Source organism: Rhagoletis zephyria, unplaced genomic scaffold, assembly GCF_001687245.7.
Source record: "Rhagoletis zephyria isolate East Lansing unplaced genomic scaffold, Rhagoletis_zephyria_1.1 Rzeph_scaffold_10171, whole genome shotgun sequence".
Taxonomy (NCBI): Eukaryota; Metazoa; Arthropoda; class Insecta; order Diptera; family Tephritidae; genus Rhagoletis; species Rhagoletis zephyria.
Genome location: NW_016167249.1, coordinates 4,703 through 21,945, shown reverse-complemented (window position 1 = coordinate 21,945; position 17,243 = coordinate 4,703). Strand labels below are relative to the sequence as shown.

At 36.8% G+C, this 17,243-nt stretch overlaps 1 protein-coding gene across 2 annotated transcripts; it reads left to right on the top strand.

The window, feature by feature from the left end:
* Positions 1–150: 150 nt before the first annotated feature.
* mop (tyrosine-protein phosphatase non-receptor type protein myopic) lies at positions 151–10,598 on the top strand. 2 transcript variants are annotated; one of them, XM_017632476.1, is made up of 13 exons: positions 151–362; positions 1,996–2,745; positions 2,820–4,041; positions 4,109–5,070; positions 5,132–5,704; positions 5,774–6,196; positions 6,334–6,528; positions 6,589–7,179; positions 7,243–7,371; positions 7,450–7,631; positions 8,266–8,453; positions 8,523–8,642; positions 10,105–10,598. In XM_017632476.1, the coding sequence occupies exons 1-13, from the start codon at positions 279–281 to the stop codon at positions 10,215–10,217; spliced, it is 5,532 nt and encodes a 1,843-aa protein (XP_017487965.1). In that variant the 5' UTR covers positions 151–278; the 3' UTR covers positions 10,218–10,598. The 2 variants fall into 2 exon arrangements, with proteins under 2 accessions (XP_017487965.1, XP_017487966.1); XM_017632477.1 differs by having other exon boundaries at positions 5,774–6,325; positions 6,463–6,528.
* Positions 10,599–17,243: the final 6,645 nt, after the last annotated feature.

Here is a 17,243-nt window from a genome sequence, read left to right as displayed (position 1 = left end):
CTGATTTTTGAGGGCTCCAGTAATCGACAAACGTCTGCGTAAACTTACAGCGTTTATATATAAATTCTGCGGTCTTGACTAATCCTACTATAAATGAGCTTTTATACCATAAAAATTTCTACATGCAACCCTGGACCAATAGCACTCAACCCTGTTAAAATTGCATTTCACTGCAGCGATTATTTGCTTTTTGTCAGGTTGTTGGAAAATCAGTGTTTTTTGCAGAAAAAATTAAGTAAAATTTAAAAAGTTCCTTAGAAAAATAACTATTAATCACGATGGAGGCTGTGCCGCGGCTTCATATGCTGTGGTTTGTGTTAAAATCCAGCCCAACAGGCACCTCCTTTGCCAATCTGAAAAAGGTGAATAGTTGTGGGACAAAGCAGATGTATACCAAAATCCATCTAATTCTAGAAAATCTATCACACGGCTAAGTTAAATACCATAATTAATTAATATTGAGTACCCGGAAAAACTAGGAACTTACGAGCTGGCATTTTTTCAACGCAGGGGAAAACATTGGTGAAATTACCCACTTGGTCTTAATCGTTCACACAATGAAAAGGGTAGAGGANGAGCTGGCATTTTTTCAACGCAGGGGATAACATTGGAGAAATTACCCACTTGGTCTTAATCGTTCACACAATGAAAAGGGTAGAGGAGTGGTTGGTGGTAGAATGTTAAGGGACTAGGGTAGTTGAGTCATCCAAATCTTATTTTAATTGTTTTGAATGCGCACTGCTGCTATGTAGATGATATATGTAATAGGACCTATAACACTGGAACACAAAAAAAAAAAATGGAGTGCGCATATATCAGGTTTGTTAGCTGTGGCCATACGAACAATGCCTCATACTTCGATTTGCTAGATAAATTCGTGTTCTCGAGAAAACAAGTTTTCAGGATCCAAAAATCCTAATTTTTTTCGCCCAATTTTGGAAACGCATCTTTTTTTTGCCTACATTTGTTGAAAATAGCATATAAAGCTAATATATATAGACCAAAAAACGATAAAATTTAAAAATTTGGAGAAAAGAAATTTACTGCTATAGGTACTGAGATTTTTAGATACTGAAAATTTGTTTTCTCGAGAACATGTATTGATTTNCATCCTTTTTTTGCCTACATTTGTTGAAAATAGCATATAAAGCTAATATATATAGACCAAAAAACGATAAAATTTAAAAATTTGGAGAAAAGAAATTTACTGCTATAGGTACTGAGATTTTTAGATACTGAAAATTTGTTTTCTCGAGAACATGTATTGATTTTGTAAATCTGACTATGAGGCATTGTTTGTATGGCCAACAGCTATCAAACCTGATATATGTGCACTCTATGTTTTTTGTGTTCCACAGTGTAATTTGAATTGTTAAAACTGATCGCTTCTCTGCGAATGGACTTAATTATTACTAAGTTTCATCCACATAGTCTAATTTAAGATCGCTATACTTATAATCGCTACTAACATACATATCGATAGTCCTCTGCAATAACGACACAATTCAAATTTCAAAAAATAATAACTGTTACTAATATTAAGTGGCTCTTGTGAGTAAGGATTGCTAAAGCAAGTACTAAAGATTAGACTTGGATACTAGAAGGATTAGAGACTGAACAGTAGTAAGGGATNGCGAATGGACTTAATTATTACTAAGTTTCTTCCACATAGTCTAATTTAAGATCGCTATACTTATAATCGCTACTAACATACATATCGATAGTCCTCTGCAATAACAACACAATTCAAATTTCAAAAAATAATAACTGTTACTAATATTAAGTGGCTCTTGTGAGTAAGGATTGCTAAAGCAAGTACTAAAGATTAGACTTGGATACTAGAAGGATTAGAGACTGAACAGTAGTAAGGGATTTTAATTTTTGAACTCTGAATTGTGTCGTTATTGCACCGGACCATCGATATGTATGTATGTAGATATGTATGTCGCTATTATAATTTTAATGGATATTCATTTTGTATATTTTACGCTTCAGTATATAGCGGAATTCTATCAGGAGGATCCTGAAGCATATTCTAAAGAAGTTTTCGCACTAGAAACACTTCGAAACCAGGCTTTACACCCCGGAAAAGATAAATGCGCTATTCTAAAACGATACTATTGCCAATTACATTCGCTGCAAAATCGATTCCCTCAATTGGCAGAGCGAAGCATATTCACCTTTACTTGGAAAGACCTATATCTTAGCAATGTTAACGAGTATACTGATTTGCGGTATGAATTAGCCGCTGTGCTATTCAATATTGCTGCTTCTCACACACAAATGGGTGCGTCTGTTACTCGTGGCGATGTGGACGGTATGAAATTGGCCTGCACGCATTTTCAATGTGCTGCTTGGGCCTTCGGTGAGTTAAGAGAGCGTTTTACTAATTTTAACGGCGGAGGTGATTTTATGACCACGGAACTGCTAGTGTTCATGCAACAGGTTTCATTCGCCCAAGCTCAGGAGTGCATTTTGGAAAAATCACTTATAGATAATCGTAAACCAAACATTGTAGCTAAGGTCACTGCACAAATTGTAGTGTACTATGGCGCAGCTTTGGCTGCTCTTCTTACAGGTGGTGATGATGGACCTATAGCACAGGTGGTCGATAGTTCGGTGTTCAAGCTTTGGAAAAAATATGTACGATTCAAAATATCGTACCTGACCTGTATTTTATATTTGTATCAGGGACAGCATGCAGAGGAACAGGCGAAAATGGGAGAAAGAGTAACCTTATATCAGGTGATTAAAAAAATTCGCTTACATACATACGTACACATACAGTAAAAATAATTAATTAACATTGATATTTCCAGGCCGCTTGGGAAAAGCTGGAAGAAGCTAGAAAGGAATCAAAAGGTTTACCTGACCAGAAAGAAATCAATGAGTCTCTTATTTTTACCGCTGATGTTGTAGAAGGAAAACGCAAAAATGCTAAAAACGAAAACGAATTTATTTATCACGAGGTCGTGCCCGAGTTGACCTCAATAACTGCAGTTCAAGGAGCAAATCTGGTAAATGGCACAAGCTTCAGTATCACAGATCCCGACGTAGCCGGAGAAGATATATTTGCTCGCCTAGTACCTATGAAGGCTCACGAAGCCAGTTCGTTATATAGCGAAGAAAAAGCCAAACTTTTGCGCAAATACGGTTCAAACATAGAGGAGAAAGATGCAGAATTAGCTAGTTTTATGAGTTCTCTTACGCTCGATAATCTAAATATTAACGAAGAGAAAGCTAATAAAATTCCACAAGGTATTGTTGACCGTTGCGCAGAACTGAACGCCAACAAAACAGCTATACAAGATCTAATAGCGGCCATGTCACAATTAGCAGAAATATGCGCAGATGTCGAAACAAACCTCAAGGAAATTTCCACAATACTCGCTGAAGAAGAACGTCAAGAAAATGATTTTCAGAAGATTACAGGAGTCCAACGTACACCTAATCCACATATTACCGAACTAACACGAGAATTTCAAAAATACACAGAAGCTCATGCACGCGCTGGCGAATCAAATGACACGCTACGGAAGGCAATGGAGTTACACGTGAATAATCTAAAAATTTTATCGCGTCCGTTACAAGATATACAACAATCTGTGCCGAAATTAAGCGCAGAGCTAAATACAACAGAGCTTTTCAAAGATGTAAAATTAATTTTAAACAAAGCAAACGAAATGAAAGCCCAACGCGCTCAGTTTCATGCAGATTTGCGTATTGCAGTAAATGATGACGACATTACAGCTAAGGTGATTGCGCATGGCAGTGACGAGGGTCTCCAGTTGCTCTTTGAACGAGAGTTGGCCAAACACGAGCGCCTCACGCAACTACTAGATCAAAATATGCTCGCACAAAAGAATATTTTGCAAGCACTTACAGAAGCATATGCTAAAGCGGCACCTGTGCTAAAGACACTGGCCGATGTTAAACACAAACGAGAGGCTTTCTTCTCCTCTTTAGCTGCTTCTTACGATGTGTATGAGGATTTGTTGGCAAAATCTGCCAAAGGATTGGAATTTTATAAAAAATTATCAAGTATGTAGAGATGTTTAATCTCAGGTATATATAGACGTTTCTTTTATTTTATTAATTATTCCTGTAGGCAACGTTCAAAAATTGTTGACTCGATTGAAAGCAGCACGTGATGTGCAATTTGAAGAACGACAACAGCGACTGAAAAATCAAACGAATGTCACGCCTACCATACCTATTAACACTGCTAAACCACTTTCATCAAATATTGCGCCGAATTCAACTACATCAACATCAAGCACACCCAAATTGCGTGATTATCTCAAATCGAAAAACCCAACCGCTGGGAGTATAGTTGCAGCAGGCGCGTTCGATTCTGCAGCAAAGAACTCTGTTTCGCAAAACGCCCAATACATTCCGCCAGTACGCCCAAATCCACTGGGCTCAGAAAATCCTACACAAGCTGCTTGTTCTTCAGGCAGTTTCTACACTGCACATGCAATTAACTCTAGTGGAGCCGTGCACGTGGTAGCACCCAACGAACCACCTCCACCATACAGCTTACAGCAGCAACAGTATTATGATCCTCACACCGCAGGCTATACCAATCCAATGTATCAACAGCAGCAGCAAAATATTGCGCCCCCCGCGTATAAATTGCAAGCATCACCAAATTCACAATTTGCCCATTTGAACTCAAGCATTCCAAATTTAACAGGTGGTTACAATAACCACACAACTTTAGGACAAAATGACGAGTTCGCACAGCAACAACGTCTTCAGCAACAACAGCAATTAATGATGCAGCAAACAGTGCCCAATAACCCGGCATATGGACAGCAGCCGACTTCTGTAGCTGCTGAAAGTTATGCAGCTAATCAAAGCAATTTTATGCAGCATCAACAAGCAGCTTCGACTGTGCCTACCAATACGCGCTATCAATTAAATACCAATAATATACAGGCATATAATCTTGGATATGCATCACAGCCGCCGACACAGGGTTGCTTGCCGACCCAATCAATTAGCGGCACAGCAACGGATGCCAGAGCTGCACCAATTGGTTCGCAAACTGCAAGCCAAATGCATACTGTACGAAAAAAGCGATTAGGTATTATACATATTTATTATTATTTTTTTATTAATCTTCCAGGTACAGCAGCCCTATTCGCAAGCATCTGCATATAACGTGGGCACACCAACTTCACGACCTTTATATGTTGCAACTTCTGATATTGCTCAAGCACCCGCGAGCGCGTCACCACTTTCTGTGCAAGCCACATATGGGCTGACTTCCTGGCAACAGTCACCGTACTCTAGCGGAGCAAGCAACGTAGGGGGTACATCTCAATATCAACAAAATAATGCTTTCCAGCAGCAGTTGCCGCAATCACAGCCTAATTATCCACCTGCTAGTTGTGGAATTAATGCAGTTAGCAGCGAAGCATATCCTGCCTCGTCTGTGGCTCAGCAAGGTGTTCAGATTACAGCAAGCACTTTGTCAAACGTTACAACACCAAACTTGTATCCGTATTCAACAATTACCAAACATCCTGGTTACAGCTTCAATCCACAAACTGGTCAATATGAATATGGCAGCGGATATCAACATCGTAGTGATAAGTTCTATAGCCAATACACATCTTCAAGCACACCAAAATTGGCAACTGTTGGTACGACTGATTCTGAAAACGCTAGTAAGATAAATGTGGCTACTGGTTTTGAAGTGAGCAATATTCTTTTAAATATGTACTTAAAACACTGCAGTTGAACTGATTATAATTCTCTGTTCTAGTCACCTGTTGTATCCCACACCAAGTCAAATGTGGCTTCTGTTGGGCAAACATCCAACACGATTTCATCTAACACGGACAAATCATCTAATTTAAGCTATTACTCAGCCCCATATGGTTATCAATCACAAGGTATAGCATCGCCTTATGCAATACAACTGCAGCAACACCACCAACAGCTGCTTCAGCAATCACTGGCTTCAGCGCAGCAGCAGCAAGTTCAGCAAAAACCTCAACAAACAAATTATCAACAACAACAGTCTACATATATGCAAAGCGGAGGAGCTTCCATAGCACCGACACAAACTACGAAAAGCGCTTCTGAGTACTCTTTTGGTACGAAACAAAACGAAAAAACGTCAAACTCTGATAGTCCAGCACCAACTGATATGAAACCTGGGTCTACTGTTGCGCAGTCACACGACTTCAATAAACCGACACCCAAACCAATTAAAAAAACAACTAATATTGATTTGTTGACCGATATTGATTTCTCGAACGGTGGGCTAAGTGTTCCACCGCCAATATTGCCACAGCCAATTTTGAAGCCAGAAATAGTGGNGTCAATAAACCGACACCAAAACCAATTAAAAAAACAACTAATATTGATTTGTTGACCGATATTGATTTCTCGAACGGTGGGCTAACTGTTCCACCGCCAATATTGCCACAGCCAATTTTGAAGCCAGAAATAGTGGCAAGCCCACCGAGTAGCCAAGTTGCAGTTAAAGCTAACCTCAAATCAACACCAAAAGAAGTAAAACATAATAATCATTCACTAAATAATACCTGTGCTTTTAATAAAATGTAATTTCAGACTTCACCGGAGAAGAACTTGAGTTCTACTTTAGCGGCCTCATTAACGCCAACAGCAAATTTAGAAGCACCGACGCTGTTAGCTGCTCCGCTTTCACCACCGCTAGCATCTATAAAAGCTGCGGTCTCGCCTATCAACTCACCTGCAACCCGAAAACCTAGTTTGGATAATCTTTCAACTTGTTCAGATTTGAGCTCACTAGATACGAACTTTGATTGGGATTCGGTTTCTGTGCGTAACGATCAGCCAGCAGATAAACATTCCAATGTGTCACCAAATGCTGCTTTTCAACTAAAACCTTTTGACCCTTTCAACGACGACAAAATATTAAAATATTTCCATAAAGAAGTGGAACGTTACGAAAAGATAATCGAAAGTTTAAATGTCAAAATGCTGAATGGAAATACGCAACTGTCGGCCAAATGGAAGGAATTACATGACTTGCTTTCAAAGGATGCCAGCAAACGGACAACTACCATAGCTAAATTATTCCCAGAGAAAAATCGTTCACTGGATTGTATTCCTTACGATCATGCGCGTGTAAAATTGGAAAAGGACACTGATGACTATATAAATGCCGCGTACATTAAGGTATCATTCATAGAGATGTATATCTCTCAAAACGTAATAGTACTCTATTTCACCTATTTTTAGAATCTCGGCACAGGATGTCCAAATCTAATAATAGCACAAACTCCTCAGCAAAACACTATCAATGATTTTTGGTCTATGATTTGGTCACAAAAGGCGCGCACAGTTGCTTGTTTGCATACACCAAATGAAGTGAGTATAATTCAGTTGTAGTTTGCTGGTAGTTTATCGTGAACATTTGTTACCAAAAAAATCCCTGAACTTTATTAGATGTTGGATCCATACTGGCCACAGGAACGCGATTTAGAAAATCATTATGATGATTTCACTGTGAAGTGTGTTAAAATTAATTCGCTTTCCCATTGTGTTGAATACAATCTTAAGCTATCCATGCATGGCGCTGATGCGATTGTCGATTTGTCGGTGTTGCAAATTAAGGCTTGGACAAAAAGGTAAACAAGTAGGATTTAGGATCTTCAAAAGTAACCATTTAAAAAAAGCTAAACATTTAGAGTAAAGTGAAACTAAAATATGAATAGTAGTAGTTATTCAATTTCAAAAATGCCAAACAAAGTTAGGCTGCTATGTTGTTGTTGCAGCATTAATATAATAAAAATTATATATCGTACAGTAAAATCAATTGGTCTGTTTGTGGAAATTCATGCTTATTTTAGGTTTCGGAATAAATAATACTACTAAACATATTGCACACATCAAAAACAAATGTAGATCCATTTTTTGCATAATTCCATTCGTAGATTTATATTTATCTTTGATTTATGCAAATTTTTTTTTCTTCATGATAATATTTTTATATTATTTGCGTTGAATCAGTACGATCCACAATAGTCTTATTACCTGATTTTTGAGTTGTAACTCTTTTGAAGAGGGTATGCGATATATCTTAGTCTAAACGCTTAAATTCTCGTATCCGCCTAAACCTCTTAAATAAACCGGCTTTCTATACAATATTAAGTAAGTTTACGTGGTCACGAGCCATTTACGCGTTTAGACGAATACACCTATTATCCGTTTTTGTTGAATTTTTAAATATATATACATATACTAATATTCTCTCAATTACAGCTTACCTTCGCAAATTATCGGTATTGCACGCAACGCTTTGCAAGCACACCAACAACGTTGCCTAGAGTTTAATACGCCAAGCGCACCACTAATAATGAATTGTTTGAATGGATCTGAACGTTCAGAACTTGTTGCAATAGCTATTTGCGCTATTTTAGCTTTACAAACGACTCGTCCAGTACTAATTAGTATGTGTATATACCTCAGTACCTAATAAATTATTTGCTTACTCAAAATTATTTTCTTATGTTATGCAGATGTGGTTGACATTTGGTATCGCATTTGTTTGCAACGGCAACATGCTCTGCGCGATATGGAGACTTTGGAGCAGTCGATGCAAATTGTTCTAAATCATGCACATGATGTGCTCAATAAACGTACGTAAAAGATTTTTAATTTTTTTAAATGTTGGAAAAGTAATTATCCGTTGTATTGTACTCCACTATTGTACATGCATACATACACATATGAATATATGTACTAGGTGGAATAAATGGAGGCTGTCACAGAATCCATCGTAGTCCGATTTTTCGTGAAATCTGCGATCACTGAATCCGAATTGTTACGAACGTGTTTTTGAAAATACATATACGCTACGTTCGTAGCTATTCTAATGCAATGCTAGCATTATCGTAGATTTCTCGAGAAATTGGTCTACGATGGATTCTGTGATAGCCATGAATATTTCTTATCAGATTTACTATAAGCGTTGTACTATATCTTTTATGAATTTTTTGCAAGTGGCAATAGATAATGTACTTTTTGACTAAATATTCAAAAATTACTGCATGTGAAGCTTGCTTTGATTGTCCTTTCAAAAAGTAAATCACACCATGCAGGTGCTTAGCCAAGAAAAGAAATGGTGTGAAAGAGTTAGTTAACTTGAAGGTGTTTGGTTTTACAAAAATCTTTTAGCACATTTTGTTGACAACCATTGAATATTTTCTTGACGTTGACGGACTATGCATAATAGGCACCATAGACGGTGCGTCTGACTCGCGAGTCATCTGTGTACATACGTGTAGACTTTTCGACTACACGCAGTTGAGTCACTCAGAGTCATGCCAGAATCATGTCGGTGTAACTAATAGGCGGCATACACGCTACGTCTAACTCACACACAAATGAATGAGTCAACTACAAAGCCAGCAAAAAATCCTAAAACCGATCCGGAAAAGGACAAAAAAGTGGATAAAATGCGGATGTTTGTCCGTTTACTGATTCCATTTCCGGATACTTTGACGATCCGTTTTCCCACTAAAGTGTACGGCAGAAACGTATGTACAGACAACAGTATGTGAAACGGATACGTGTTTGGCTGTTTTTTCTAAAATTTGTCTGATTGAATTCTTCGTTCAATACGCTTTCCTTCTGCACTTCACAAATACTTTTTCATGGTTCAAAAGAAATAAAATAAAATTAGGAAGCGCCTGACGGAATTCGGCACCTTCTGGAAGCTAACAAATAGCGGCAAACTCCTCTGCACGCTCAGCCACTGCCAACTACGCGTGCATGCTTTCAAATGTTTAGCTTGAGCAATTAAATTATAATTATTCCTTTCAAATGACATCATCCGGATACGAAAATTGATGATAACTGTGGCACTTTTTCTATTCGTTTCCGAAAATGCAAAATTTAACAAAACTGGCATATATGTGTAGTTGAAAGGCGAGTCGACACGTACACAGATGACTCGCGAGCCAGACGCACCGTCTATGTTGCCAAACATTTATTTTCACTAATACATCCAAACCGACTCGTGAGTCAGACACACCGTGTATGCCGCCTTTAAGTAATCGCCAGATTTGTCATAATAAATGATTACTCTAATAATTTCAGGTGGCATCATGACTTCTTATCAAATGAAAATCGCACCCCAAATTGCTTCCAAGGAAAAGGAAGAAATAAAGGATCCGCTAAACGAGCTCGATCCGTTGTGGAAAATGAAGTGAATATAATAATAATTAAATAGTCAACCACCAGGGCTGCTTTTCGAGAAGGGCACAACGACGGTGCCGCGTTGACTGAAAATAGCAAATTCTTCGGCTTTTTGACAGCTATTCAATCGTTTTCAAATAAAAAATAATAATAACTGCAACGGAAAGCAAATTATTGAAAATCTTTGTTTTAGAATCCAATATTTTTATCAAAAGAAAAATAAATAATAATGACTTACATACATATTAGAAGTTACAAAACATGAAATGTTTCACTTCAAATTAACCTTAATACTATTTACTATTATCACACTTATACGTATTTATTACATATTCGACCAATGCAAAAGAAACTAAATAAAGCATACATATATAATTGCAATACTTACTTAATAAGAGGCATTTTCATTAATACTTACAAACCAGAAGATGTAAATGAAACTCTCATTATGGGTTTTCTAACAATTGCATTTATTAAATATTTATTTTCTTCTGCAGTATATGCAAAACGTATGTAATTTTTTCACATCGAAAGCCTTTTGTTGGAATAATTTCTATAAAAATTGCCACTTATACAAAGCTGATTTCACACATTTTGAGGAAACTTCTTTTAACATGGAATTCCGTAAGATCGAAAAGAATTTCCTAAACATCCTAAAAAATGTCGAGTTAAAATAGTTCCACCGTAATGGAAACATTACATAAATAAATGAACTCATCAATTTACAATTGTTTACAAAAACATGAATTGTACCGAATTCGGGTATTTATATACATACATACATAACAATAAAATTTCAAAAAATAGATGTCTATATCTAAGAGTATTTTTTATGATTATGATTTACATATTAGCTTCTTCGCGCTAGGTATGTAACTCTGAATACGAGATTTCCTACATAGAAATCAATTATATTATTCACGAGCGTTCATTTAATTATTTTCTTATGCTAAATAATTTAAATTTTCGTTGCCTTATGCGTCCTAGTGCATAGGTAATACATATTTACTAAGCAATATCAAAAGATTCAGAAAGAAAAATTTAATTTAAAATATCGCTTTCAAGCTCATTATATGTACATTTAGTTTAAAAAATTTAGGGTTAATAGCCGAATTTTTCATTTTCGGAGTTAACAATCGATATCTCCCCAAATTCCATTTAATTTAATTACATTTTCATCAATTGCTTAATGACGTATCACGTTTAGTCTGCCTCGTTTCGAATCAGGCCCTGAATAAAGATATTCGTGATCGACAGTTCCCACTATGCAAAATATGAGAAAAATTAGGCGACTTGGAGATTTATTTCCCGGGTAACAAATCAGCAACATCATTTCTTTCTTATCATTTTAAGAATATGTTATCAAAAATTCCCATACTGAGGGATTTCCCGTCCCGTATTCTCCAAAAGCATTTAGTTTATACCAAAGGAGGGATTGAAAAAATAGAAATAGAAAGGAAACAATTAATTTCGTTTTTAAATTCTAACTTTGTATTCAAAAATAAATGAAATATTAAGGGCCAGTGTCAATTGATAGAAAAGAGGAAATTTTGACGGATCAAACTAAAAATTGATATTTCTCGTGGTGAATACGAACATCATCTCAAGGGGCTAGGTAAAATTATGACAGCTTCTAAAAATGTATATCCACACATAATATTGATTGGCGGTATTAAAGAGTGGAATTTTACGCCACAGTAAAATTTTTCATCTTGTCTCCCCACGGAGAAAAATGTTACCGATTGGAACACAGCCTTAAAAGAATAAAATTGATTGTCCCAAGTAATTATTGCTCAAATATCGTCTGTAGCAATAATAAAGCGACAAAAAGACTACTCATTCGGTCAATAAGAAAATGACCCGACCTTTTAGACGGTTTTTTGTTGCCGAGGGTGACACGTTTTCTTATTGCCTGCAACAAAAAAATGATCGTTCCAGCGCCTTCGTCTTGACCTGCGCTCTCTGCCGGAGCCGCAACCGCTAAACTAAGACGTAAAATACGTGATATTATTAAGAGCACATTCAAGTTCAAACTGTTCGTGATTTTTATTTATTTATTTTATTGGATTGAATTTTACAAACATATCAACTGCTATCCATCTTTTATTAATTCCTTTAACTTATTAAATAAATTGAGTTTATCTTTTTAAACAGGCGGCAGCCCTCTTTAATATTCTTACTGTTCAAGCTTAATATTTCCTAATAATTTTTCGTTTGACAACCATATTTTAATATTTCATACAGTATCTTATGTCTGTCGTCATAAGCAATAACCGCCTAAGTCGAAAAACTTGAATTAGAGAAAAAACGTTTTAAACAGTTGGATTGCAATGTAAGCCTTATGGGGAAACCAAAATATTTTCGCTTATAACTTTTTAAGCAGCCTAGCTGGCGAGATGGGGATTACCATAGCATATATAAATCCATTCTTTCTTTATTTATTTAACCGATTACAAATCTACATCGAATTTAACTTTATAAACAGGTAACAACACTATAATTTATTTTGAAACTAAAGACTTTTTAAACCCTTTTCATCTGGCACCCGTATTGCGATGCATATCTAAGTCACCTAATTCCCTTAATTAAAGTTGAATTTAAATTTTAAAACACGTGGCAACCCTCATGTATGTACATAGTTTAGAAAAAAGAGATGTGCCGGATATAAATTTTGCCGGATAACCGGGTTCCGGATACCTTAAGAGCCGATCGGATATACGGTAAACTGCTGGCCTCAGTAAATTTTACAAAATTGTTATATTAGTTTTTTTTTGTTTAACGAAATACTTATGACCAGAGTATCTAATTTTTCGAACTGAACTATCCAAAACGTATTTAAGAATACAAAATTGATCCTCTAAAATCCAAGTTATAAAGTCAACCCTCATTAAAAAGATAACTTCTCCTTCTGCAACACTGATTTATCGATAATTTTTGGTAAATAGAGGAGAAATGTCAAAGAGAAAAGATAAACAACAATGAATGCCGCTAAGCAAAAGGGTGGTGTATTTTTATTTTAGGTCAGGTTAGGTTGGGTTACGAAGGTTGCAGCTCTTATTTTGAAATGTGATGAAAATCGAACTATTATGCATGCTTACACATCGTCCCGTATTGTCCGTAATGTTTCATTATTGCAATATTTTGTGACCCACGTTTCAAAATACGTTTTTTTCTGACATCAATAGATCTAAGAATTGGGTTGATGGTGAACTAATTCGAAAACATAAATTAGTTAGCATGGAAACGTGATTACCTGCCGATGACGGCCTAACCTCACGGTGCTCAAAAGCACACGGATCAAATCAATGCGAAGATCAGGGCCCCGACATGTAAGCATCTCGGTACCAAACGGCAGTGCGAAATGGACACAATATCCACCTTGGTAGGGTTCGAGGCCTATCTAATCCTCTGCTGTGCTATGGGGTCGGAATCCGGTTGCAATGCAACGCATTTCACCGTATCCAAGAACATGCCATAGTTAACTCTGAGGGCTTCTGTTCCCCGTGGTACCAGAATTAAGTCTCCGGTAAGTCCTCGTAGCCGAAGCTACTACCAGTTGAGATGGCATACCACTCTGCACTGGTGACCATCAACTCACAGATTACTCTGCTCGTCTACGCCTCCTAAATACCTCTCGGGCAAAGTCTCCCAAAATTGTCGATGTCGAACCCGTGGAGAGGGCAGTACTAAAGTCGTACCGTCCATCCGTCCATTTTACCCCCATGGTGCCAAGATTACTCACGTCCGAGTATCTCTGGCATTCACAGAGCACGTGTTAAACATCCTCCAACTACGCTCCACACTCACATCCCTCAGAGTCATTTAGGATCCTCTTGTGAAAAAATGCATTAAGAGGACCATGCCTAGTTAGGAGAAACCCCAAACTCAGACAAAGCTCGAAGTCCGGCCTCTTTCCCACAACCCCAACACTCAGAATGGATCGATACGTGACACGACCATTGGGGCTACTGTCCCAACGATCCTGCCACATACCGACAAGTCTGTCCCCCAGTAACCGTTTGCAAGTCACCGTCCGATATCCACTCCGTCAAATGCGGCATTCCGATACCCTTCTTAATCTGAAGGTCATAACCCCCGCTATAACCACTAGATCAAGAGGGGGCTCCACCATAATCACCTGCAGTGCGTTCGTTGAAACAGTACGGCACACCGGTAGACAAGCTAGCAACAATTTCGTTTGGTATGACAGAAACTTCTGGCACCCCACAACCGACATAGCTGTCTCGTACCAAATAAGGAACCCGAAAGTGGCACAAGTCACGAAAAGACCGGCTGAGGCAGTGTTTCGACTATATGGAGGCAGGTAGAAAAAAGTCACGGTGGCAGTTGATAAAAAACCCGGTTGGACTTAGGAGAGGGAAAAGTAAAAGTCATAAATACCAAATTTTACATTATTTACTCACCCCCCTTCTTCACGAACGATACATTTCCAAAAAAAAAAATACGGACATGGGCACGATACTGACTAATCAGATTAGTTTCCTTTGGCGATTAACCCATTAAAGAAAGTGTTTCTTTTTCAACTGTAATCAATTATTAAAATGTCGTGGAATATTCGGGTGAAGGTATTTATCATTTATTTGGTACTTTCTTATTTTCTTGTCAAAAAATTTACTTTGAAATGTTGATGCTAAAGATTTTTAATAAAAAAAAGTGTGAGTACCGGTCTGTCAGGTCTTGAAATTAGACGAATGTTTTAGAGAATTTTAGGTAGTTTTCGAATATATAATTTGATCTTTGCGCGCGACTTTGCAAATATATGTAATTTTTGTTTTTTTTTTAATTTTTGATTGTCAGCTTCTTTTTGCATAATTTCCCGAAAAGAACTTTTCGAACAATAAAAAAATCTAACCAAACATTGGGAAAAAGCGAGTATGTACACCTAAGTCATTTTATAGTATAACCTTTGTTTTCTGAGAGTAGAAAGCAGGAAACAAAAGTTAACCAAAATTCCATCACATTTAATAACTGGGCCCACATTTTTTGTGAGTTTTGGACGTTATAGTGATCCAATCTTCCCCATATTTTATATTAAGTTTTTCTAATAAAATACAGACCACGAACTAAATTTCATCGAAATCGGATGAAATTTAATGTTTCCGCCCACAAAAGTAGAGGGCGTGGCAATTAGTCCATCTTTACAAAATTTCATAATACTCTATTTCTAAGTAAAACTAAAGCACATCTCAAGTTTCAGTGAAATCGGTGTAGGTGTACTATTATTTCCGCCTGCATCCGTAAAGTCGAAACACTGTGGGATGCGTCGTACCTGTCCAACAACACCAAACCGACGCTCTTTTAGACGCACCAAGTGGGGAGCAAAGCTCATATGAAATAAATAAAATAAAATAAAAACTTTCTAATATACAACGCTTTTATAAATGGACTAAAAAGTAGAAAATAATATTTCTCAGGCCCACAGAATTTGTTTTGATAACTTTTGATTTTGAAATTTTAGCAAAAGTCGTTATAAACAATTAATGACTACCTTCGCAATCGGTTGACGTGGTAAACTGCATACATTTGTGGTAGAGGACTAGAACTGGGTATGGGGATATATATATATATTATCTGGGCACTAAAACCTCTTAGAAACTATCTATATGAGACAGCAAAAATTAAGATATTTACGGACCACCAACCCGTTACTTACGCACTTAGTAATAAAAATGACAATTCAAAACTAAAAAGATGCCAAGCAATTCTAGAAGAATATGATCATGAACTTAAATATAAGCGAGGCAAAACAAATGTTTTCGATGACAGCCTTTCTCGACCTCCAGAACTCAACTCAGTAATAAAAGCAACACACTTCGACGAGAGCTCAGGACACAATTTAATACCATCAACGGAAGCTCCAACCAATCTATTTAAAAACCAAATTTGGATACTTACTGGACAGACAAGTTCTTATGACTTTAAAATCCCCTTTCCGACATACCATAGACACACGATTACTGAAGTACAGTATTCCACTGACGACCTGAAAAACTTATTAAAATGCTATTTAAATCCTTCTGTGATTAACGGCTTGTTTATTTCAGAGGAAATATAGGGCCAAATCCAAGAGTTATACCCCGTATACTTTAAAAATTTCAAAATTAGGTTCACCCAATCACAAGGTAAAGATTTACAAACAGTGCTGCTGTTCCACAAATATTACTCGAACACAAAAGAGCACATAGAAATGCATTAGAGAAAAAAAAAAAAAATCATTAAAAAATTATATTTCCCTCAAATGCAATCACACATTAATAAAATAGTCAAACAGTGTAGAATTTGTGCTGAAAACAACTCCAACTCCTGAATATCCGAGACCAATCCTCAATATCGATTCATTCATAGCAGAGAAGAAATTAGTTCTAACAGCCATAGATAAATACTCTTAGTATGCTCAAGCAAGAGTTATTAAATCTAGATCAACAGAAGACATACGCAAACCCCTCAGAAATGTACTTTTTACATTTGGAATACCTTAGATTATAATTACTGATAACGAAGACCGACTAAGAATTAGAATTTACAATACACCACCAAACACAAGCAAAGCAAATGGACAGGTCGAACGTTTTCATTTAACTCTCGCAGAAATCTCAAGATGTTTAAAAACTGAAGACATAGACAGCACTTTTGAGGAATTACTTGACAGAGCCATTTACGAATACAACTTTTCAATCCACTCTACAACTGGACAAAAACTAATAGAAAACCTTTTCGGACGTAAAGTTTACATTAACCCTGAACATTACGAAAAAGCTAGACAAAATAATATACAGAGACTGAAACTTAAGCAAGAAAAAGACTTAAAACACCATAACAAAAACAGGATACCCTGCAAGACCTATTCACCAGGAGAGACCATATATATAAAAATTAATAAAAGATACTGTACAAAACTGACACCCCATTACAAAAAAGAAGTAGTTGTTCAATTGACTTGCGCCCACTTGATGATGCATCCCTGCGCATATTTTATTCCTTAACGCATCCCTGCACATTTACCGATTCAAAGCATCCCA